Here is a 26,520-nt window from a genome sequence, read left to right on the forward strand (position 1 = left end):
TACGTTTTGATTTAGACACAGATAAAGAGAGAGGAAAATTTTTTACAGTGGTTTCAGCTAAACAAGTGTTTTTCGTAAAAGATTGGCAAGGGGGGGACTAGAGATTGGAGCTCAGACGAGCACCTTCCATGGAAATAATGATAAACAAAGATAGGCTCGCAACGTCTCTTCTGTGGGAGAGAGGTTGCAGGGAAGAGAAAAGGGCATCCCCCACTAAGTCACGAGGTCTATTTTGTACTCTGTCAAGGCAGGATAGGCTGTTTTTAGCAGCTCCTGCCCTGATATGGCAGCAGTATTCCGTCCTTGGACGTACTTGGCTTTCATAGAGATAGAAAATTACATCAGTAGTGAGATATCTTCTGGAGCGGTAGAAGGATCCCACCATCTTTCCAGCGACCTTGGCAACAGACTTGATGTACGTGTTCCATTTCAGATGAGGAGTAAAGGTCAATCCCGGAAGCTTGTCAAAACATGGGGCTTCTCCTAGACGAGAGCCATCAATTTCAATTGATGCCAGATGGGGATCAGAGCATTGATGATGTAAGGATAGGAGCTTGGTTTAAGATGCGTTAAAGGTAACCAGCCATGTCTTCCCCCATTGAACCACGCGCTCGAGACCAGAGGAAAGAGAATCAGAGAGAACTTTGTCATTTATAGCCTTTGATGTGTTGCTATAGATGGTTGTGTCATCAGCATAGATATCAACAAATGATTTAAGTATGTGTTTAGGGAGCTCATTGATGTAGATCAGGAAAAGAGTTGGGCATAGGATGGACCCCTGAGGGACTTCAGCATTAGTACTGCAGGCTTCTGATTTTTGTCCATCAACCACTACTCTAATGAGCGTATCAGAGAGAAATGATTTAATGATTGAGAAAACATTTCCAGTTATACCGTAGCTGGAAATCTTGTGAAGTAGGCCTTTATGCCATACCTTATCGAAGGCCTTTGATATGTCAAGAGCAATTGCCCTAGAAAGGAAACCTTTGTCAAGTGATTCACCAATGATGAGATATAACCGTTAGCACATCTGCGGTAGATCTTGCAGAACGGAAACCATATTGCGTGTCACTAAGAAGGTTATTTCTGCTGAGGTGGTTGACTATTTCTCTATTTAATATGGATTACAGCAACTTACTCATAACACACAGGAGACTTATTGGTCTGCATTGAGAGGGAGATGACTTATCACCTGAATTCTTAAATACAGGGCATACTGATGAGGTTTTCCAGGGTGTTGGAAAGCACTTCTCCTTAAGGCAATGCTTAAACAGTTTCATAAGTATGGGAGCAAGTTCTGGTTGAAGCTTTTTTAACACTATAATTGGGATGTCGTCAGGGCCAGTTGCTTTACTGGAATCAAGGTTCTTGATTAGTTTGGTGAGCTCATGCACAGATATTTGTATGTTATCTAGCGTGTTCTCTCTTATAGGAGGAAATATGGGGAGTTGATGGCCTTCGTCGCATAGGGTAGAATTAGCTGCAAAGTTCTTGGCAAATAGTTTGGCCTTGTCGGATGCTGACGAGATGACCTCAGGTCCATTGATAGTGCTTTGGTATCTCACTCAAACTGACCACAAATTTTCATTCTTACCAACTTAGTCAACTCTTCCGCTTCGATTCTTTCCTTGTACTTCTGTTGATCTTCCAGTGATTCTTTACTAATACTTCATGCCAAGTCACAATTATTATTATTTACTCACTAAAAGTAGTCACACAAGCCATCATCAAAGATTTCTCTTTGAGAACAACTTGTGGTGTTCTCTGGAATCTGAGTGGCAGATTTCCAGTACTCTCCACCTCTTTTAATAGCCTTTGTAGATAAATTTGCGTTATTGCAACAGTTGCTAACCATTGATTTCTCATTGACGGAGACCATTGGTCTTCACTGGAATTTTGGTGGCAATAAGCCTCTCAAAGGTTCTAGTCCTGTTTGCACTCATCCAGCGGAAGTCTGGCTAGTCTTTCCATCCTCCTTGACCCTCCTTGATTAATTGGCGTGACGTCAGTTTATGGTGACATATCCAAATAAATAAATAAATAAAATTTTAAAAAAATAATAAAAAATAGGTGTAATGCAGAGGCACAGGGGGGGGGTAACTTACAATTATATGATTTTATGTGATGTTCCTTTGTGTGTTTTACATCTGTAACAGTTTCTGTACATCTGGCTTGTAGCTCATGTGTGTTAGTTTCCACATTTAAGAGTTTTCCTTAATATTTCAGCCATTTTCATTATTATTATGTGCTGTATCTTCCCAACCATCCCTCTAATTCCAATCTCTCTCATTCTTTTTTCAAAGTTTTTCGTGATTGTTTCTAGTGCTCCTAATATTAGTGGTGCTTATCTTGATTTTCTTCATCTTTTATATCCCTTTGAGCTCTTTGGCCAGTTTCATATATTTACTTTGCTTCTCTGTCACCTTGATTTTTACTCTGTGGTCTGCTTGAATGGCAAAGTCTACAATCTGGCAAGACTTTTCTTTCTTGTTAATTATTATGACAGCTGGTCTTCTTGTTTGAATGGGGTTATTCGTTTGTACATCCATATCCCATAAAATTTTGTGACTTTCGCTTTCAAGTACTGCTGCCAGTTTGTGCTTGTACTATTTGTCAGAATGTTCAAGATGCAATTGTCTGCATAATTCCCAGTGTACTGCCATCCCCACTTGATCGTGTCTATTTTTATATTCTTTTATATTTTTAGTTTACTGTATTCGCTTATTATATTTCATCTTTTTTTTTTGTCTACAGAGCCGGCATTTGCTGTTTTCTTGTGTATTGTCAATCCTTGCTTTGATGAGGTTGGTTCTGATTGCATTATCTGGTGCAGCTGTTATTAATGATTCAGTTTCTCTGTTTAGGTTTCCTTTTTGTAGCCATGTCCAAAACTTTTTGTTAGTCTCATTTTTTGTCATTCTTATGAATCGTTCATGTAGTTGTTTCTCTTCCCATTTTTCTTGTCTTATCCCACATCTCTTCTTTTTCTATCTTGTTTGTTTTTACAGTGTCTCTTTCTGTGGTAACTATTTTTTTCAGTATTCTGCATTATGTATTTTTCTAATTCTTTTTTTGTGTCATTTACACAGTATTCTATACAAAGCAGCCCTCTTCCTCCGTCTTTTCTTTTCACATAGAGTTGGTCAGTATCATCCTTTGGGTGTAGTGCATTGTGCATAATCATGAGTTTCCTATTTTTTTTTTGTTTTTTGTCCAGATGCCTCAGCTCTTCTTTAGTCCAACCTATAAATGGTTCAGAGTTTCATATTAATGATACTTCTCTGTGTTTATACCTTTTATGTTTCTACAATATAGTTTAGTTTTAAGGAGTTTTCTTGTTCTTCTGAGGTATCCATTTCCAATTTTCTCTTTGATTTCTGTTGATTTGATGGTGTCTGCTTCCAGAACTCCCAAATATTTGTAGATATATTGTTCACCTAATGCCCTTATCTCTGTTTGGTTGAGTAGTACTATACTTTCCATTGCTTCCAGGATTAGTGAATCTCTTGACAAAGGCTTCCTTTCTAGAACAATTGCTCTTGACATATCAAAGGCCTTCGATAAGATATGGCATAAAGGCCTACTTCACAAGATTTCCAGCTACGGTATAACTGGAAATGTTTTCTCAATTATTAAATCATTTCTCTCTGATACGCTCATAAGAGTAGTGGTTGATGGACAGAAATCAGAGGCCCACAGTATTAATGATGGAGTCCATCCTGGCCCAACTCTTTTCCTGATCTACATCAATGATCTCCCTAAACACATGCTTAAATCATTCGTTGACATCTATGCTGATGACACGACCATCTATGGCAACACATCAAAGGCTATAAATGACAAAGTTCTCTCTGATTCTCTTTCCTCTGGTCTCGAACGCGTGTTTCAATGGGGGAAGACATGGCTGGTTACCTTTAATGCATCCAAAACCAAACTCCTATCCTTACATCATCAATGCTCTGATCCCCATCTGGCATCAATTGAAATGGATGGCTCTCGTCTTGGGGAGGCCTCATGTTTTGACAAGCTTCCGGGATTGACCTTTTCTCCTGATCTGAAATGGAACATGTGCATCAAGTCTGTTGTCAAGGTCGCTGGAAAGATGGTGGGATCCTTCTACCACTCCAGAAAATATCTCACTGCTGATGCAATTCTCTATCTCTATAAAAGCCAAGTATGTCCAAGGATGGAGTACTGCTGCCACATCTTGGCAGGAGCTGCTAAAAACAGCCTATCCTGCCTTGACAGAGTACAAAATAGACTTCGTAACTTAATGGGGGATGCCCTTTTCTCTTCCCTGCAAGCTCTCTCCCACAGAAGAGACGTTGCGAGCCTGTCTTTGTTTTATCGTTATTTCCATGGCAATCTTTCACAAAAAACACCTGTCTAGCTGAAACCACTGTCAATATTTTTCCCCACTCTTTATCTGTGCCTAAATCAAAATGTAGGTTCCATGAACAAAGCTTCTTTCTTAGAAGTGCACATCTGTAAAACTCTCTTCCGTTTGCCTGTTTCCCACCTGACTACAACCTGGATGTCTTCAAGTCCAACATAAACACATTCCTGATAAACCGCCCCCTTAAGTAAGACACTTTATCAAATCTCCATTACTAACGATTACTGCAATATTATCCCATTGATTACTGTACACCCAATAACCCTTATCTCCGAGTGGCTTGCGGGCCTTGATAAGTGGTGACTACCATGTAAAAAAAAAAAAGAAAAAAGTTTTCCTCTTCTCATGAGCAGCAGTGTGCACTTTTTCATACAGAATTCCATTCAGATATCCTGTCTGAAGATTTTGGTTGTGTTTATTAGCATCTCTAGTTTCTTCTTGGCTTTTGGAAACAGTTTCAGGTCATACATGTACATTAGGTGGTTCATTCTTTCATCGACATTAGTGAACTTGTATCCGGCTTGGCATTTTATTTGTATATTGTTGAGGGGGGAATCATGGCTATGATGAACAGTAGTGGTGTTCTTTCTTCGATTTGCTGTGACTTTTCTTTCATTTCATTCAGCCATTTGGCATTTCTATTATTATTATTATTATTATTATTATTATTATTATTATTATTATTACTACTACTACTACTACTACTACTACTCACTCACTCACTAGGAGTTTTCACACAAGCCATCATCAAAGATTTCTCCTCAAGAGCTTATGGTGTCCCTGGAGTTTGAATGACAACAAGTTGTTTTATTATTATTATAGATAAATTATTATAATTCTTTATCAGAAGAATAAAGAAGCAGAAAGACTTCTTTTGTTATCTAATTTACATACCTCATTGTGGTGTGTACAGACACACGTGTGTAAACAAGATAATGAAAAGAATCACTCTTTCTCTAACTGCTCACAGAGATATTTAGAACTATTAGGCTATTGTGGTTGAATCAATATAGAGTTAGTGAGTGTGAGAGAAATGCATAAATAAGAGATAAGTGATTTGTTCAGTTATTTATAATAGATGACTTAATCAAACAATTTATTCTCTAAACATAACTCAATTCCAGAATAAAAGAATTTATTTTCAAATGTATTTTGTGCTATTAAAATATACAAGGAAAAAAAAACAAATGGTGACTAACTTACATTTTGGTTAGGATCAAAATGCAGTGCTCCGTTTTGAGGGTCTAGATTATCTTCACATTAAAAGCTTTGTGTATAATTCTGCTCTAGTGGTGAAGCAAATAAATATGCACCAACTCACATTCCATTCAATAATGGACTGAAACAGAGTTATAGTAGTACATCTCATCATTCAAACCAGCTTTGAAATCTAGTAGGTTATGCCCTTTTCTCGTTCTTGCAACCTTTTTCCCTACAGAAGAGGCGTTGCGAGTCTGTTTCTGCTCTATCATTATTTTCATGGCAAGTGCTCGTCTGAGCTTCAATTTATGGTCCCTCCTTGCCGAACTTTCACATTAAAAACACTCAACTAGCTACAACCACTATTAACAATTTCCCCCACTCTCTATCTGTGCCTACATCTAAACGCAGATTTTATAAACAAAGCTTCTTTCCTAGAACTACCCGCCTGTTCCACTGGTCTGCTTCCCAGCGACTACAATATTGTAGCCTGTAAGTTCAATGTAAACAAATTCTTTTTGAGCCGCCTTTTTAAATCATCAGAATTCTTCCCAATCTACATTATTAACCACTACTACACTACCACCTTACATCATTCATTAACCCTTATCCTCGAGTGGTTTTCGGGCCTTGATAAGTGGTGACTTCCTTGTGTAAAAAAAAAAAAAAAAAAAAAAAAAAAATCTAAACAGAATATGTTTTTCATATGAAATGGAACTGCATCTGGTAGTGATGCCCTTATAAACCTTGTAAAATCTGTTGTTTGTAGACAATTTATTTACAAAGCCAAACCTACAAAACAAATTAATCTACAAATTATTTGTTTACAAGCAATGTGTGTGATGATGTAGCAGTTATAAATATTGATATTTCTTTCTTCTACTGAAGAGTGGCCGCTACAAAGTAATTTGGTCACATGTAGGCCATTTAGATGTCAGGACATATTAATTTCAACCAGAATTTTAAAGAACTATTTCTAGCCCCCTTTCAGAATGGCAGACCAGTGAAGAAAGATATCCTCTCTCCAATCTCTGTCTACTGAATAGTCAAACGAGACAACGAATACTTTCAGCATCCAAACTATTACTGTAATTCATTTTCTGGGCTGTCTAAATTTTCAGCAAACTGCACCCAAATAAATATATTATTTGTTATTTATGGAAGGACTTTGTTTTCGTTTGATTTAACGAATCTTTAATTACAAAAATTATAGGAGTTGATCTTACAGTCCATGTGAAGACCAAAATAACTTAACAAGGGTGTAATGAAAACATGATCGTTGAATGACTTTTCAACTAACAAAGAGATACAAAAAAGAAATATATCAGAGTGGAACAATCCACCTGGTACAGAATAAGGGAGGTTTAGATAATTTATTCTCACTCCTTCCTCATTTTTTTAAAGCAGAGAAGCAACTATTAGAAAACAAAGAAAGGTTACACTAGTTTTTCCTTTCTTTTTTTTTTTCTTAATTAAATTTAACTTGCAAAAGCCATTCTTTGACTGTTCTATCAAAGGGTTGACATGCCTAAGTCCTTTACAAATTGGAAAAAGAGGGTACAGCTTCCTATTGGAAATTATTAACGTTAAGTGGATTTTTAAATACTGAAGACTTGTCTCTCTTTGATCCTTATTTTCAATGATGTGGACTCTGAGCAGTTGACTCCCTTTGTCTGTTAACTGATGACATGGACTTTAAATTAGGCACTCTGAGTTATCTCCCTTTGATTGTTTTTGTATAAAAGAATGCGTAATGCGAAATGCCTTTTCTCTTCGGTGTATAGCTTTGTTCATGCAAACATGTAAATAAATAGACGCATCTCTTTATGCAAATCTTGTGTGCTGATAAAATCTTATATTGTTAATTTATTTGTTTCTTTATCATCATTAAGATATACCTTCCACAAATTAAGTTATTTAAAGAAGAAAAGGTACGTTCACTTTATTTACTTCACAATTAACTAAGGTTTTTAATTAACCTAACAAAGGTTATTAATTAAACTGTCAATTCCTACCATGAGCATTGATAGAATATGCGCACACATACACACACACACACAAACACACACACACACACACACACACACACAATTTACTCGCATGAATTGAAAGGTCAATAAAGTGTCAACTTACCAGCCATGTGATGATGTCCAAGTGCCCCATTTGGGCTGCCGCATGTAAACAGGACATTCCGTCAAATGCTGTAATTTTTAAAGTTCCTTTTGCTTCGTTAACCAAATATTTAAGGATATCAAGTTTGCATTCTTGACTCGCCAAATAGGAAGGAGTGGCACCATTATTCATTTGCATGTTCACAGAACTGGAAGACAGAATAGTTTTTATTCTGTTAATGCCACGTTTTTAATAAATACACAAATCATTCATTTTTAATAAATACACAAATCATTCATTAAATTAACTACTGGGTGACAACAAAGTTCTACTGTTTTTTTTAAATTAAAAAGATTTAACAATAAAAAGTAACAAATTATTCAGCAATGTATTCTCACCTGTTGTTTACAACGTCTTCTCAACAAGACCTTCAATCTCGTTGGTAGAAATAAAAAAACATGACCTTCAATCTCGTTGGTAGAAATCAAAAAGCAAAACATTAAAAGCATAAAAGATGAAAATGTCGAAAATATTAATTTTTCTTAACATTTCAATTTTAGTGATCTAAGAATAAACAGAAATTAAATTAACCCGTAAAAAAAAAAAAAAAAATAACATATCAACAAAGTTAATTCAAAAACGATTCCCAAATAGAATTCTCAAAAGAAGATTCCAAAATTAAATTAAAAAAAAAAAAATCCGCAGGAGCTTGTAGTGGACTGGTGGTATATATTATATATATCCCCCAGTCGTTAGGAAAAATAGGAAAAATTAATTGTTTTGAGGAAGAAATGAACAACACGTTTATTGAATTAAACGAACTAGAATTTATTTTGTGAAGAAACACATGAAAGAAAAGGGTACAGCACGTGTTTAGTTTGGCGTGCGTCTCTCGCTGTTAACTGGTGAGAAGGATAGTCTATTGTTGTTGAGAGAGAGAGAGAAAAAGTCAATCCAGGCTATGGAGAGAGAAAGCATGTAAGGTGTATGTACTGTCTGTTGACTCTTGCCCAACACATAGTAGCAGATGACATGAGGCGTGCGAGCGTGCGCGCCCCGAAAGGGAGCGGATGGTCCGTCGACGGCTCAGCTCGGGAGCTGAGTCGAAAAAGGAAGAAACAGCTCAGGTCTCTTGCTTTTATAGTTGTTTCCGGTGGTCTTTTGCGCATGTGTGGATTTCCTTCAAAGGGGAAGTGACGTTACTCATGTGTGTGTACATGTGCGCGTATGTGTGCGTACATGTGTGTACATTAGCGTGTGTGTATGCACGTGAATGTGAGTGTATGTACACAAATGTGAATATATCTACGTGTGTGTACGTGTGTGCATATGTTTGTGTGTGCGTATGTGCATGATAAGAAAAATGGCTTGAGATGTGAACGCATGTTTTTGTGCGAGACTAGAAAGGGCTCGTACAATACTCCCCTTCCCAGGAAAAAAAAAATATGCAGTTTATATTTTTTCTTTTTTAAGTAATGTTTTGGGCAATTGACTTTTCATCCTGTTTTTTTTTTTTGCTGCTGGTGTGGTTGAAAAAAAACGTCAAAAACGGAGTGTGTTCGTAAAAAAAAGTATTTACTTATGAGTGGAAAAGGCGTTTACTCTTTTTTAGGGTGACATTTGTTTTTTTGTTTGTTTTTTTGGGGGGGGCTGACATGTGCAACGAGTTGCTTGGACAGTGAAGTAAATTGTTCGTTTGGAAGGAAAATTTTTGTTTGTGTTGACGTGGCATGTCCAGTTGACGGTGTCTTCGCAAGTGAGTCTGGAGTAGTGTGTGTACATTGCTTGTACAGGCGCTTGTTGCACATTCGTTCGTGTTGAATGGTGGTGTCCAGTTGCCAGCTGTCAATGAAACTTCCAGTTGTGAGTTTATCAGTGTGCGTGGTGCATCTCAACTCGTATTGTTGATTCAACTTCTTCCTATGTGTTGACAGGGATGTCCTGTAATTGTTTCTTTGTTGTTGCGTCTGCTGTGCGGGAGGGAATGTGTATGTGATTTTGCTCCTCGCGTTTGTTGCAAGGTAATGTCAGGAAATGGTGATAAATGTTTGTCGAGCTCGAATTTTTCTTTATATTCGATATGAAGTCGACAGCTCTGTGTTTATTTTTCTGCCGAGTTGACAAGGGGTTTCGTCATTGTTGTTTGTAGTAGTTATTCCTGTCGGTAGTAGTTCACTTGTGTTTCTTTGTTGAAATGTTCGTTTTTTTTTGTTTATCAAATAAAACGCGCTTCTCGTTCAAAACAATTCATTTTTAAAAAAGTAGGGTCACCATGGTGGTTCGTTTCACGTCTCGTCGTGGTCGCCAGTTTGTTGCAAGACTTGTAGTATAGAAGGAAATGCGTGTTCATCTCACGTTCGGGTGTTACCAGTTTGTTGTGGTGTGTTGGATGCATTATATATATCCCCCAGTTGTTAGGAAAAATAGGAAAAATGAATTGTTTTGAGGAAGAAACAAACAACACGTCTATTGAATTAAATGAACTAGAATTTATTTCATGAAGAAACACATGAAAGAAAAGGGTAAAGTATGTGTTTAGTTTGGCGTGCGTCTCTCGCTGTTAACTGGTGAGAAGGAAAGTCTATTGTTGTAGAGAGAGAGAGAGAGAGAGAGAGAGAGAGAGAGAGAGAGAGAGAGAGAAAGTCAATCCAGTTTGGCATGCATCTCTCACTGTTAGGTGGTGAGAGGGAAAGTCTATTGTCCTAGAGAGAGAGAGAGAGAAAGTAAATCCAGGCCATTTTTTTTTTTTTTTTTTTTTTTACACAGTGATCACCACTTATCAAGGCCTGGAAGCCACTCAGGGATAAAGGTTATTGCAAGTACATTACATTAGTGTGGAGATTTGATGAAGTGTTTACTTAAGGGGGCGGTTCATTAGGAATTTGTTAACGTTGGACTTAAACACATCCAAGTTGTAGTCCGGTGGGAAGCAGGCAGACGGAACAGAGTTCCACAGGCGTGCAGTTCTAAGAAAGAAGCTTTGTTCATGGAATTCACATTTTGATTTAGGCACAGATATAGAGTGGGGGAAATTTTTGACAGTGGATTCAGCTAGACGGGTGTTTTTCGTGAAACATTGGCAAGGGGGAACCAGAGATTGGAGTTCAGACGAGCACCTGCCATGGAAATAACGATAAAACAAGGATAGGCTCACAACGTCTCTTCTGTGGGAGAGAGGTTGCAGGGTAGAGAAAAGGGAACCCCCCCACTAAACCACGAAGTCTATTTTGTACTCTGTCCAGGCAGGATAGGCTGTTTTTAGCAGCTCCTGACCAGATATGGCAACAGTATTCCATTCTTGGACGTACTTGGCTTTTATATCGATAGAGAATTGCATCAGTAGTGAGATATCTTCTGGAGCGGTAGAAGGATCCCACCATCTTTCCAGCGACCTTGGCAACAGACTTGATGTATGTGTTCCATTTCAGATCAGGTGTAAAGGTCAAACCCAGAAGCTTGTCAAAACACGGGGCCTCACCCAGACGAGAGCCATCCATCACAATTGATGCCAGATGGGGATCAGAGCGTTGATGATGTAAGGATAGGAGTTTGGTTTTGGATGCATTAAAGGTAACCAGCCACGTCTTCCCCCACTGAACCACGCGCTCGAGATCAGAGGAGAGAGAATCAGAGAGAACTTTGTCATTTACAGCCTTTGATGTGTTGCCATAGATGGTCGTGTCATCAGCATAGATGTCAACGAATGATTTAAGTATGTGTTTAGGGAGGTCATTGATGTAGATCAGGAAGAGAGTTGGGCCCAGGATTGACCCCTGAGGGACTCCAGCATTTATATTGCAGGCCTCCGATTTTTGTCCATCTACCACTACTCTTATGAGCCTATCGGAGAGAAATGATTTAATGATTGAGAAAACATTTCCAATTATACCGTAGCTGGAAATCTTGTGAAGTAGACCCTTATGCCATACCTTGTTGAAGGCCTTTGATATGTCAAGAGCAATTGTCCTAGAAAGGAAGCCTTTGTCAAGAGATTCACTAATCCTGTGGGATATAGCCATCAGCACATCTGCGGTAGATCTTGCAGAGCGGAAACCATATTGTGTGTCACTAAGAAGGTTGTTCCTGCTGAAGTGGTTGACTATTTCTCTATTCAATATGGATTCCAGCAACTTACTCATAACACACAGGAGACTTATTGGTCTGTACTGAGAGGGAGATGACTTATCACCTAAATTCTTAAATACAGGGCAAACTGATGAGGTCTTCCAGGGAGTCGGAAAGCACTTCTCCTTAAGGCAGCGCTTAAATAGTTTCGTAAGTATGGGGCAAGTTCAGCTTGAAGCTTTTTTAACACTATAATTGGGATGCCATCAGGGCCAGTTACTTTACTGGAATCTAGGTTCTTGATTAGCTTGGTGACCTGATGCACGGATATTGTTTCCAGTCGTCCTGTACCTCAACTTGCCACTGGTATGCAACAATGTTGACTCAGGAGAGGCGTGGTTGGAGATTGCGCAACTCTTGCCACACAAATTTCACGCGTACGCACCCTTACAGTGGGTATCCATAGTCTGTCAAGACTGAAGGAAGCCACATTAGCTGGCAGCCAAGTGTTGCCTAGTCGTAAAATATGCTTAAACATGATATTTTAATTTATATAGATTGCATATGTAGTATTACAGAATCCTCTATTGATTATTATATATTACAAGTAATAATTTGCTCAGTGGAATAATTCGAAAAAAAAAAATGATAAAAAAATAATAATGATAATGCCATTCATCAAATTCCGTCTGTGTTTGTTTACAATACAACGTCAGCTGATATTTGGGATTAACGATAAATGCCCTGGAAAAGTCGCTTTTGATTAATGTTTAGTTTAAAAATAGGCAAACAAAGGAATGATTTGCAGCGATTCTAAATGGTATCTCATCTTTTATCGTAAATTGAACTCATTAATAAGCAAAAATTTTAAATAAAATGATGAGGTACATCTGGGCTTGAACAGGGGATCATTCAATCTGTAGTTGAATGCTCTACCACTATTTCCAGATTACAATAAATTTGTTTGTTTTTTTTAAGAAGAAATGATTTGCTGAAATTTTATTATTTCCCTTGCTACTGTAACATAAAATATTCCTTTGTAAAAATTATTCTATTTATCATTAAGAGACAAAAATTATTCTATTTATCATTAAGAGACAAAAATTATTCTATTTATCATTAAGAGACAAAAATTATTCTATTTATCATTAAGAGACAAAAATTATTCTATTTATCATTAAGAGACAAAAATTATTCTATTTATCATTAAGAGACAAAAATTATTCTATTTATCATTAAGAGACAAAAATTATTCTATTCATCATTAAGAGACAAAAATTATTCTATTCATCATTAAGAGACAAAAATTATTCTATTTATCATTAAGAGACAAAAATTATTCTATTCATCATTAACAGACAAAAATTATTCTATTTATCATTAAGAGACAAAAATTATTCTATTTATCATTAAGAGACAAAAATTATTCTATTTATCATTAAGAGACAAAAATTATTCTATTTATCATTAAGAGACAAAAATTATTCTATTCATCATTAAGAGACAAAAAATATTCTATTCATCATTAAGAGACAAAAATTATTCTATTTATCATTAAGAGACAAAAATTATTCTATTTATCATTAAGAGACAAAAATTATTCTATTTATCATTAAGAGACAAAAATTATTCTATTTATCATTAAGACACAAAAATTATTCTATTCATCATTAAGAGACAAAAATTATTCTATTCATCATTAAGAGACAAAAATTATTCTATTCATCATTAAGAGACAAAAATTATTCTATTTATCATTAAGAGACCAAAATTATTCTATTTATCATTAAGAGACAAAAATTATTCTATTCATCATTAAGAGACAAAAATTATTCTATTTATCATTAAGAGACAAAAATTATTCTATTTATCATTAAGAGACAAAAATTATTCGATTTATCATTAAGAGACAAAAATTAGTCGATTTATCATTAAGAGACAAAAGCTGAGATCGAATTTTTTCGATTCTCGATACATTGGATGAATCATAAATCATATCTAAGAACACTGCCAGACATATAAAATAGCTTTGTGTGAAATTTGCAAAAGGTAGGCTCAACCGTTTCGGAACCTATGAGGAAGGAACTTATACACACACACATACACACACACACACACACACACACACACACACACACAAAGTGACTTTTATATAACAGTAGAGATAGAACAAGACTGTCATATGTTTTGACCACATAACATGCTGAGATCGACAGGAAACGTTTATCAAAAAAGATATTGATCCGTGTCATATAGACAGGTTCAGCCAAATTTTGACTGGAGTGCAGCTTCCTGTACAAACCTAACTTTACATTTTAAGATATAGTTATTGCTTTTTAGATGTTCTTTTATGAGATCCATCTTTTATGTCAGGAAATATGGTAGTTATTTATTTTTACTTATTGGTTTTCTTATAAAACTAGCAGTTCAACCCGGCTTTGCTCGGGCCCTATGTACTGTTTATAACTTTATGTTCATATGTATATATATATATTAAAATGTTTTACTTATGTCCAGGTAACCTACATCTAAAACTTCAAGTGTTTAGACCCAAAATTAGCGGAGGAGTTTAGTAGAGTCTACAAAGCTCAATTCTTTCAACTTTGACCTCTTGGCAACAAAATTTTCGCCCAAAAACTGATTAAAAAGCTTGCAGCATGTCTGAGTATCCCTTATGTAAAATTTCAAATATTTAGATCCAAAATTGGATTAATAGTTTGCTAGAGACCGCTTGCTCATATCTTTTTAACTTTGACCCCCTTGGCAGCCAAATTTTCGGCAAAAAGCCGATTAAAAACCTTCCTCTATGTCTCAATACACTTTATGTAAATTTAAACCAAAAATTGCCCAAGTAATTTGGTAGAGATCGCAGAGGTCAATTATATTTTTACTTTGACCCCAATTTTGACCCCTTAACATTTATTGTTTTGGGCTCAAGTCAATTTAAAAAGTTTGATCCATGGCCAAGTAACCTACATCTAAAATTTCAAGTCTTTAGACCCAAAATTGACAAAGGAGTTGAGTAGAGTTTTCAAAGGTCAAATCGTTGAACTTTGACACCTTGACAGCCAAATTTCTGTCTGAAAACCGATTACAAAGATTTTCCCAAATCTCAATACACTTTATGTCAAATCTCGAGTCTATAAACTGAAAATTGACAGAGTAGTTTGGTAGGGAAATGTACACACACAGACACACAGAGACAATTTCATTTTTATAGATATATTAGCATGGGTGCCCGCGTTGCCCGGGTATTTGGAGGTGTATGTTGAGCAAAAAAAAAAAAAAAAAGCGGTCAATTTTTTTTAACTTTGATCCCTATTATGACCCCTTAAAATTTATTGTTTTGGGCTCAAATCAAGTTATTAAGTTAGATCCATGTCCAAGGAGCCTATATCTAAAATTTCAAGTGTTTAGACCGAAAATTGACGGAGGAGTTTGGTAGAGTTCTCAAAGGTCAAATCGTTGAACTTTGACCCTTTAATCGCCAAATTTCTGTCCGAAAACCGATCACAAAGATTTTCCCAAATCTCAGTACTCTGTATCAAATTTCGCGTCTGTAGACTAAAAATTGACAGAGTTATTGCGTAGGGAAATGTACACACACACACAGATAGACAGACACACAGATACACAGACAGGCAGATACACAGACACGTTCACTTTTATAGATATATAGATAGATTTATACACAAAACTGTAGCTTACAGCAGTAATACACACACAAAAAATAAATTACTCAAAAAGTAGTAGCATACATAGAAAGAGATTAATATGATCTAAGAAAGAATCTTTTTTCTTAGTTTTTACATCTGACTACAAATAAGGATGTGATGACTATTTTTGTACATTTGTATACTACTTTTTCCGTTAAAATATTATATATTTATTAAAACATTAAGCAATGGCATTTGCCATATAAGTGTATTTTTGTGCAATGAATCAAAAGATGTCAATGAAAATTTCTAGTAACAGTTTCCAAGTAATTTGCAGCAAATGCACATAAATCTGCTGCAATACCTTAAAAGTATCATATATCCATTTTATAAAAAGAACACTTAAAGTTGAATTTTAATGCATCTGCAATAAACTGGAATCTATTACTAGAATAGTAGTCAACCTCCATACTCAAAGAAAAAAACAAACAAAAAATATACTGAGGATGGAGTTTGAGTCTGAAATATATTAAAATTATAAATTTCAAACAAGTAAAATATTTCTTTATTTTCGTAATATTGTGTTGTAATTTGGCTTTCAAGTGCACCTGATGCGTATTTTATTTTATTCAAATTAAATCAACGTTTCTATAACGGAACTCACACCCCTGACATATTTTTTTACTTTTTTCCCCCTAAGCAAGGCATATTGTCACTTGGAATGTAAGAGGGCTACTATTAGGGAACATATCTAACAGGGGACTGTAGGAATTGGGCAGTGAGATGTTTGTTCACATTACATTTAAACTTCTGCAATTCAATAGTCAAAGAAACAGAAAACAAGGAAAGAATCCCAAAGTCTAGCAGACTGAGAGAAGAAACTATTAGAGTGAAGTGTAAAAGGATGGGATTTTGCTGCGGGGGTATGTCTGTCTAGGGGGGGGGGGCACAAGTATTATGAGTTCATCAAAGAAGCATATTTCATTAAAGTACTTGTAAAACAGTCACAGGAATGCAACATTGTGGCGATGGAACAGAGGTTGGAGCTTGGCCGACAGTACAAGACCTATTAGATTTGAGATTCTAAGAGTGAGAGGCTAGTGGTAGATGCACCATCCCAGATGTGGCAACAATACTCCATGCATGGGTAAATGGTAGCATTGTAAAGATGTAGGATACTCTCTGGTGTGAGTAATTTTATAGCACGGTAGAGGTAGCCCACCTTCTTTGCAGCAGCCTTAGCAATGTCCTCAGTGCATTTATTCCAATTCATGTTGCCCGTGAATGTTAAGCCGAGGAGTTTAAAAGATGGGTTCTCAGACAGGATACTATTTGTCATGGCAATCATTGGTGGCAACGGCTTTTTGTAGTTGTTTAAGAAAAGAAGCTTAGTTTTAGTAGCAATAAATGTTACCAACCATTCATGGCCCATTCCACTACAAACTGAACTTTTGTAGGTTTTCTGCCATTGCCTTAGATATGTATACATTCGTTTTTTTTCCCTCATGTCTGTTATAGAGCATGGTGTCATCAGAAAATATACCCATCTCAGATTCAATTTTATCAGGGAGGTCATTTATGAATATCAGAAATAATAAAGGTCCACTGCAGAACACCTACATAAATATCATGTTGTTTAGACATACTGTCATCGAGGGCAACCTGGATTTTCTAGGAAGGATCTAATTATGTTGAGTATACATCCAAAAATACTATCTAATTTAATTTTCAAGAGAAGCCTTTCTTACCAGACCTTATCAAAGGCCTTGGATATATCAAGGGCAACAGTTCTAGCTTCCCCTGCATTATCCAGTGCAGAGCATATGCATTCAGAGATGACTGTTAAAATATCTGCATTAGAACGGGCTTGCCTAAACCCATACCGTTGGTTAGAAAGAAGCTTAGCATTTACAACATGACAGATTTGTGCTTGATTGATTAAAAACTCAAAGATTTTAGGGAAGAGGAGGAGGAGACTGATGGGATGATAAGTAAGTGAGTTCTTTTGCTAGAATTCTTGAATACAACGGAAACAATTTTCCAGCCATCAGAGAAGCAAGACTCGGCTAGGCGTTTGTTGCAGAGTTTGAAGATGACAGGGGCTAGCTCAGTGGAACATTAGTATGGCTGAGATGAGATCAGATGCACACGGTTTCCTCGGTTGTCAAGCAAGCGACTTTACGGTTATTAGTTAGTGGTGGAATTGTTGATTGTCCATTATTCAGCACACTATTATAAATTTTCCAGAAATTAAAAGATCCTATTTTTTGCAATTCGATATATTTCCTTCTTTTGATTGCGACTATTTTACTCTTGCAATTATTTTTAGCTTCTATAAACCCTTGTCTATTTGTACTTGACTTATGATAGACGAATCTGTGAAAACTGCTGCCTTTGCGCTAGTGTTGGGATGATTCCTAAATTTTTTCCGATTCCAGGAAAATGTTGATTAACGATTCCAATACCAAGTACGATTTCGATTCTGATTCCCATAGAATAACAATCAATATTAAAAAATATAAAGAAAAAGTAAGTCATGATTAATTCAACAAAAATACAATAGCATCAAATTTCAAGGGGAATAACATGTTTTGTTTATTTTTTGATATTTATTTTTTTGTTTTATTTTCTCTTTATCTTCGATAACTCTTTAAAATTTAACATATTTTTGCAGCTTCCATCACTAACTGATTTTTATTCCACTTTCTAGAATATTCTTATTTCTAAATGAAATTTAAAAATAACTAAATCTTTGATTAAATTTTTAGCCTTTTATATTCAATCGTCTCAAATTATTCCTATTTATTTATTTGACTTTTAAAAAAATATATTTTTAACAATAATAATGTTATTTTTTAAATCTAAATAAATTTGTTTATTTCTATATTTTTTTTATTATATAATTATTAATTTTTATTATATAATTATATACTTATTGTCCTTTAATGTTTATTCTTATTTAATGCCTTAATTTACCTCTTTATTTCTATATAAAAAAGTAAATTTTTGGTAATTGTTTATTTCTATTGTTAAATAAAAGTCATTTATTGAACTTTCAAAATTGCCTCCGCTTAAATGCTGTTTCTGACAACCTTTTTATTTTTATTTTTGTGTTAGGGGTTGGGGAACATTTACCTATGCTCACATCACGACTGTGATACCAGGCATTGGTGAATGTCGACCAAGCCCCTACAGTCCTTTAGTTGAACTGCTCTGAGTGACTAGTTAGTTTACAAAGTTAGGGTTTAAAGGATTAAAAAAAATTTGAACTTTTTTCCTTTATTAATATATTTTTTACATTTTTTTTGTTTTGTTTTTGTTGTGCAAAGAAGTTCCAAAAGAAATGTTTAATTGCTTCATTCGCAGAATATTTTAATGAAATGTAAATTTCTAAAAGAAAAAAAATTAAATTCACTTACTGCATTTATTTAACAGATAGCAAAATGATTGTCTTCTTTTGTAGTTTTCAAAAGATCTTAATTGGAACCGTCAATCAGCATAGTTCTAACGTTTTTGTTTTTGGATACTTTAAAAAAGCCAACCGGCTGTCATAATTTTGCGAACTGATACCACGTGATCAGTTTCACTTTAGTTTTAGAAATATTTCCTGAAACAGCCTTCGTTCAGAAAATAGAAAGTACATATATTGTTCTAATTAAACCTTTTATTGTTTAAATAATTTGACTTTGTTTGATTTATTTTAAAAAAATATAAAGGTGGACAAGACATTTTTCATTTACTAATGAGATTTTTCATTCATTTATTAATGGAAGAATGTCAGTAAAAAAAAAAAACTTGCCAAAAGATAAGCGCCTCCTCCTCCTTTTTTTTAAGTCACCAGTTGGAAAAACCACTGGTTTTTAACATGATTTACTCGCAAGGAGAGCACTATAAAATCTTTTTCATGGACTTCACGTAGTTAGGCTATTTTATACATAAATAAACTTCACTCACAAATGAAAACAATATTACCTCGCGACCCCTAAAGTTTCACAACAGTGCAGACAGATAACTAATCATGGGCCTTGAAGTTTTGAAACAAACAGACAGCGCCTATGTATGTGACGGAATAAGAAAACTCATTAAGATAAAGATTACCTTTAAAGTAGTTAATAAAATTCTTGTATATCATATTAAATATGTTATGAAAAGTTCTATGACGTTTTTATCATAAATTTAATTTCATTTCAAACAAACAGTTTAACTTAAAAATATAAGAGAATCGTAATGAAAGAATCGTAAATCTAAGGTATTTTTTATTGATGCGATTCTGATTCCCCCCCAAAATACACGATTCTTACGATTAATGTTTCCGATTCTGATTAATCATCGCACCACTACTTTGCGCAATGGCTGCTGTTCAAGTTGAAATGAAACATTGGGAAGAGTTGGTCTTGCTATAGTTTTCCCACGTGGAAACATGTTTTTCAATGCCTGCTTTGCACCATTCATTTTTCTCATTTGTTCAGCAGGAAGAGAAGAGTCTATGGGACATCTCTGATGTGTTCTTTGATGGCTTCCCAATCAGCTTTTTTTAAATATTTTGTCATTTTTTGCACTGGCTTCTAAGTTTGAAGTCGAGAACAGGGTGATGTCAACCAATATTAAGGTAATCAGCATTCTCAAGTGAACTATGGACATTTGAATAAGATTTCTAAATTAAAAAAGCTTAAATTTTATAGTTATCGGCCGATTTGAAAATGTTAAAGCTTAGAATTTAAACATAAAATAACTTTTTACAAACATAAATAAATAAAAGTGTTGGGACTACTTTCAGTTTTTCAAATATTTTACTAAGATTGACCTTTTTTACATTTTTCATTTTTCTAATTGCTCAATTCAATAAATTTTTCTAATTGCTCAATTCAATAAATCCACTTAATAAAATTAGATATAGATCTACATAATCGATATCATTTACAACAACATTAGACTCTCTATTGAACATTTTGGATCATTTCATAAAAATGTCTTTGTATTATTGTAGATTAACACGCTCCCTCCTTAAAAATGGATATGAAATTTTACTAAGTAAACTTTTTCTTTTAACCACTTTGAACATCTTCCATTTGTTAATAAAACGCGAGAGAAAAAAGCAACTACTTTCAAAGTAAAATTCGATTATGAAGGCAAATTGTTCATTCAACTTTTTAACTTGACATTTCTTTTAATATTGTTATTAGTGCTTTCTTCATTCAAATTTTGGTTTCTTTTTATTCAGTTTTTTTTTTAAACATGACCTTGGCGAATTTAACTTTCTTTTAACTTGGCCAACCTTTTGTCTATTAGTGCAATATATTCTTGGTTCACTGATTCCAGCTGTTCTGATCAATAAGAGATAAAGAACGCTTGAGTGATTGGAAATAATTGCAGCAAAGTCAAATATAGAAAATAAGTTGTAAATAAATCTCCAAGAAATGATGAATAATAAATAAAAATGGTTTTTAGAAAAGAAATAGTTAACCAGCTGAGAAAGATAACAATTGCGTTTGTCGTTCATAATCGAAATCAAACTATAAAATGAAAAGTCGATCAACAATGTGATTAATAAGAGATGAAAGATTGATATTGCATAGATCAATGAAAGAAATTATTTTAAACATGGTTGAAAAAATATGACATTATCAAAAGAAAGAATGATAAAGTCTATCCATACAAAATTAATTTTGACATCTTAAAATAATGAAAGATAAAGGTTGTGAATTATGTTTCTGACTTTTTGAAATAAGGATTGATAATCTGTTTAATTTGGATTATTAAAAATTAATTTGGATTTTTTTTAACTACTGTTTTCATCATGAATGTTCTTATTACAACATTTCAGCTGCTATAACCTCCAGCCTTCTTAAAGTGTATCTTGTTAAACTTCTAAATTTTTTCTGTTCAACTCTGAAATCTGAGGAAATTTAAAAAAAAAAAAAAAAAGGGCCTTTTATTTATTTTTATTTATTATTGCTCTCGTTTTGTCAGTCATGATCGGGCATAAGTCTTAAGTGATTTGTAATTGTATCTTTAGTATTGAATCTTCAATCTTCAGAAAGCTGCCACTTAGAACCTGATTATTACTTAGCACTTTATCCATTATGTCACGTGTTCAACAGGATGTTACTGAAGAATGTCAGATGTTACATTTACCGAAATGTTGTGAGAATAAAATCCAAACTGAGAACAATGGTTTGAATAATCCAAATAATATGAAGTTTAGAAAGAATGAAAGTTCAAAGTGTCCAAAAAATATTCCTGTGGGCAGGAAAGAGTTTTATAGAGAAATTGCGTACAAATGTTTGTTTAGGCTGTAGCTGCATGTGTTTACCTGCGTGTAAATGCGATAGTCATGTGGTTTGTTAGTAAGAGAGTATATGTATTAACTTACCTTAAACCTTAACTTAAGTGTCTTATATATATATATATATATATATATATATATATATATATATATATATATATATATATATATATATACATATATACTAGACTACCCATGACTCGTTGGGTCAGTATATATTAACTATGGAATTAATGTATGAGCGTGACACTTTTGACATAAAGAAAATAGTTTTTTTTGACATAACAGAAACATTTCTATGAAAGTATATTAAAATGAAAAAGAATATAGATAGATTTCTATGAGTCGTTCTGTTTATTATAATTGATTATTTTTTAAAAAACAATTTACAGTTACTGAATTATAAGTGGTTGGCCATACTTATAGGTAAATGTGCACTGAACAGATACTTATTTTAGTTAAATTCAAATTTTGATATATCTGCTTTTTTTTTTTTACATCATTCATTCCTGTATTACGTTTAAGTTATTTTAAACCCCATTCTTCCCATGTTAAATAATAATTTCGAAATAACAACGTTAATATTTCAGTGTCCCACTTGTTCTTTTGTTTGTTTTTTTTTTGCGTTTAAATTATCCAAAAAACAATTGTTAATACTGTCTGCCTTTTTTAATTTTTTTTACATCGTTCATTTCTGTATTACGTTTAAGTTATTTTAAACCCCACTCTTCCCATGTTAAATAATAATTTCGAAATAATAACGTTAATATTTCAGTGCGCATGTCATGCGCGCATGCGCAACCGGATGTCGTAAACTGGAAAGTGGGTTACATACATCGTTACAAGATCATTTGAGTTTTATAATTATATAGATATATATGCCAACACAATTTAACACTGTAAAAGTTTCACATTGCATCTGTTGAGGCCCTTCGACAATGGCCACAATTAACTTTTAAGGACATATCCACATACGTTGTTTGTTGAAGAAAAGTATCAGAACAAAGAAATGAAAAACTGAAGGAATGGCTTTTTTAGTGCAGTGAAATTTTCTTAAATTGGCTTAAGGAAACGACTGACTAGATATTTTGTCTATAGTTGATATGTAAATAGCTCATTCACTGTGCTGCTACTTCCAACATGGTTGTAATAATGATAGTAGTAAAGACAGTAATAATGATGAGGATTAATTTGAGACTAGCTGAAAACTGATACAGCAGAAAATGAAATGCTGATGATTAGCATAAAAAATGTCTGATGGGCTAATGGTAAGAAGGGAAATAACCCTGACACTTGAAACAACCCTTGAAATTTAGAAAGATACCATTCGCTTGTGTATTTTTGCTACATCTGGGCTGGTGAATCACCCACCAGCCTTTCCCTTTTTAACAGGGGTCAAAAAAGAGTTTGTAATCTAATAGTTGTCATACTATTTGCCAAACTCCACCTTATATGATCTCCCCACAGTGATCCTTATACTTTTTATTGCAAATACTTTGACCAAACTTACTGCATTTGTACCCCATCAAAGAAAATACTACCAACCCACCTGATTAGCAGCAAAATCCCACCACTACATGTTGGAAGATTTCCTACTGTTTCCTCAAACTGTTTGTCTCTGGAATTTCCACCCTTCTTGTTTCCTCATCATACCAACATGCAGGAATTTGAGTGTAACATGAATCTTGCTGCACAACTTTCCATCCAAGTTGCCCCACCCCACCAAAATCTAGCTCTGATCACAGTAGTCCTTATGCTTCAGTGGGAATTTATATTGTTTGAGGTGAGAAAAAAAAAAGCAGTTATAAATTATTTATCATTACATTAAATAACATTTATCAATAACTAGCAAGAAAACTTGGTGTTGCTCGGGATTGAATGAAGATCATTATTCTGAACTTTTACATTATGCTCCTAACACCATATTATTTTCTTTGTTTTTACTCTCCCTGCCTTTATCTGTCACGATCTATGAAATTCATTCAACACCAAACATCTGATGGCATCTAGCAACACAGATTTTTTGTTTTGTTTTTGCATACTTTTTTTGCACGGTGACAAAACAAACATAATTTTCAAATATCTTTGAAATATACACACAAAAAAGAAGGATATGGCTTTAATAGCATTGGTCATCTTTGATAATTATCTTTCAAATTGATACAATAACAATTGTCTCTCATAGATGAATACGTAAATATAAAGTTTTTCACGTTATTTTAATGTTCAGTAAGACAGAAATCCCAACAATATTAAATTTTATTTAATCGTTCTCCATGAACTCTTTATTCTTTGATTGAACCTTAAAAATAGATGACACTTCGAGTGCAACCTGATAGTTTTAAAGAGACTAAGATGGACAAATCTCTATGTTTATAGAGTTTGGTATGTTTACATATTTGTATGTATAAGATTCACTTCTAAACTAATTAACAGATCATTATAAATTTCGGAACATGGCTGATAGGTGTAAATGTGAGCTAAATTTAGTTTGATTTATTTTTATGCAAAGGGGGTAAAAAGAGGACTGGAAAACCGTGATAAAAATTTAGATATCTTCTATTTTTTTAAACTTTTAACAATAGGTATTAGATATCAATTAATAAATATTCCCCAAATTTTAGTTTTTTGGAGTATTTTAAAGGTTTTTGCTTAGTCTAAGGTATGATTATGTATGTGTCGCATAGCATATGAAAATAAACTTCGAAAATTGTGAATGTATCAGACTGTCGGCAAGAGAGACTATATACAGGTCGATATGATTTTTATTTTGGGTTTTATGCATGTTTAGTGCTGATGAATGGCCCCGTTGGTATAAGAATAATAAAAAACATATACACAGAGAAATATATAGAAATAAAATAATTGTAAGCTTGTATAGTAAATAAAACTGAACCTTTTTTGGATGAGCATAAAAATAAGTGTCTGTTCCCAGCTAAGTGGTATATTATAAAAAGTATTTAAAGCTCTAGTATTGCACTATCAAGCTATTTAAATGAGCTTTGTGCTATTAATATCTATATTCGAATACAAAATTGGAAATTTTATATATCTATAAGAGTGAAATTGTCTGTGTGTGTACATTTCCCTACTAAACTACTCTGTCAATTTCCAGTCTACAGACTCGAGAGTTGGCATAAGGGGTATTGAGATTTGGGAAAATCTTTTTAATCGGTTTTCGGACAGAAATTTGGATATCAAGAGGTCAAAGTTTAACGATTTGACCTTTAAAAACTCTACCAAACTTCTCCTCAAATTTTGGGTCTAAACAGTTGGAATGTTAGATGGAGGTTACTTGGACATGAATCAAACTTTTTAATTTGATTTGAGCACAAAACATTAAATGTTAAAGGGTCAAAATTGGGGTCAAAGTTTAAAAATATTGACCTCTGCAGTCTTTACACAACAAATTTTTTGGTCTAAACATTTGAAATTTTACATAAAATGTATTCAGACATGGGGCAAGCTTTTTAATCGTTTTGGGGCAAAAATTTTGCTGCCAAGAGGTCAAAGTTGAAAGAGTTGACCCTTGCAGACTCTACCAAACTCTTCCGCTAATGTTGGGTGTAAACACTTGAAATTTTAGATGTAGGTTACCTGGACATGAGTCAAACTTTTTAATATATATATATATATATATATGCACATAAAGTTATGAACAGTACATAGAGCCTGAGCAAAGCCGGGATAAACTGCTTATATATATATATATATATATATATATATATATATATATATATATGTAGTAATAAGTAGTGATCTATCGTGATACGTAGTAAGATTATACATCTAAAAACAAAAATATATTTAAGGCTCCCAAAATTCATACTAGAATAGTCCAAAAGGACCCGTGGTGTAGTGGATAAAGTACTTTGTAAAATAAAGTTGTACCACTTTTCTAGAGGCTGAAGGCTCAATCCTCAGTGCAAATTACTTAGGACTTCTACCTGGTCATGAATAACAGAACCTGAGCATGCTACTCCATGAATTAAAAACAAGGTTCCATTTGAAATTCTGTGCAGGTTTTCAATTTTGACAGAAAGAGTCCAGAGTTCTACAATACATATTCCAATTATAATCAACATCCATTATATAATTTTATATCCTAGAAAAAAATGAAAATTAGAGAATGAAAATATAGATCAAATTTAATACAAATCTGAACTATTTTAATTTTTAAATGGGAGGTGGTGTCGTATTATATCTCCTTAAACCTATTTAAAATGCTCTAAAAAAATACATTTAAGAAATATTCATTAATTTATATTTAATACTTACTGTTTAAATTTTAAGTAAATTTAACTACACCTAGATTACGTCTATCAGCTATGTTTTAAAATTTATAATGATCGGTTAATTAGTTTAGCAGTGAATCCTATATATATAAAAATATATAAATATATACACAGATCAAACTTTATATAAATAGAGATGAGATGTAATTAAATAAGTCTTTAATATTGCAACAATTAAAAGGTACAAATAGGGAAGGTAATTAGGAAAATGTTTTTAGTGCCATAATTTAATTATTGATAAATGTTATTTATGTAAAGATATGTAATTCATAATTATTTTTTTAATTCTAATGAAACTATCCATTAAAAAAGAATAACTTTAATTGTTTTTATCAAAATTAAAAAACTTTTTTATCAATTAAATTGACATGAAGAATATTCGTTGGCAAAGTGTAGTATCTGTTCTGATACTACACTTCATCTTTTCTGTTTTTGGTCGGTGAAGAAAAGAGCCTTTTAAACTGAAGCAATTTTTATTTTTTATCTCAAAGTACCTTTTTGAGGAACTGG

The 26,520-nt window shown here is 33.7% G+C and overlaps 1 protein-coding gene across 2 annotated transcripts in view; it reads right to left on the reverse strand.

The window, feature by feature from the left end:
• LOC145255722 (uncharacterized) overlaps positions 1-26,520 on the reverse strand; it is a 492,481-nt gene that overhangs the window by 334,496 nt on the left and 131,465 nt on the right. For both annotated transcript variants that reach the window (XM_080114321.1, XM_080114322.1), the window contains exon 2: positions 7,730-7,916. In XM_080114321.1, the coding sequence (XP_079970447.1) occupies positions 7,730-7,916 (187 nt within the window). The remainder of the gene's footprint in view (positions 1-7,729; positions 7,917-26,520) is intronic.

The sequence above is a fragment of the Euprymna scolopes genome, chromosome 31, assembly GCF_053919585.1.
Source record: "Euprymna scolopes isolate OS-2025 chromosome 31, ASM5391958v1, whole genome shotgun sequence".
Classification (NCBI taxonomy): domain Eukaryota; kingdom Metazoa; phylum Mollusca; class Cephalopoda; order Sepiida; family Sepiolidae; genus Euprymna; species Euprymna scolopes.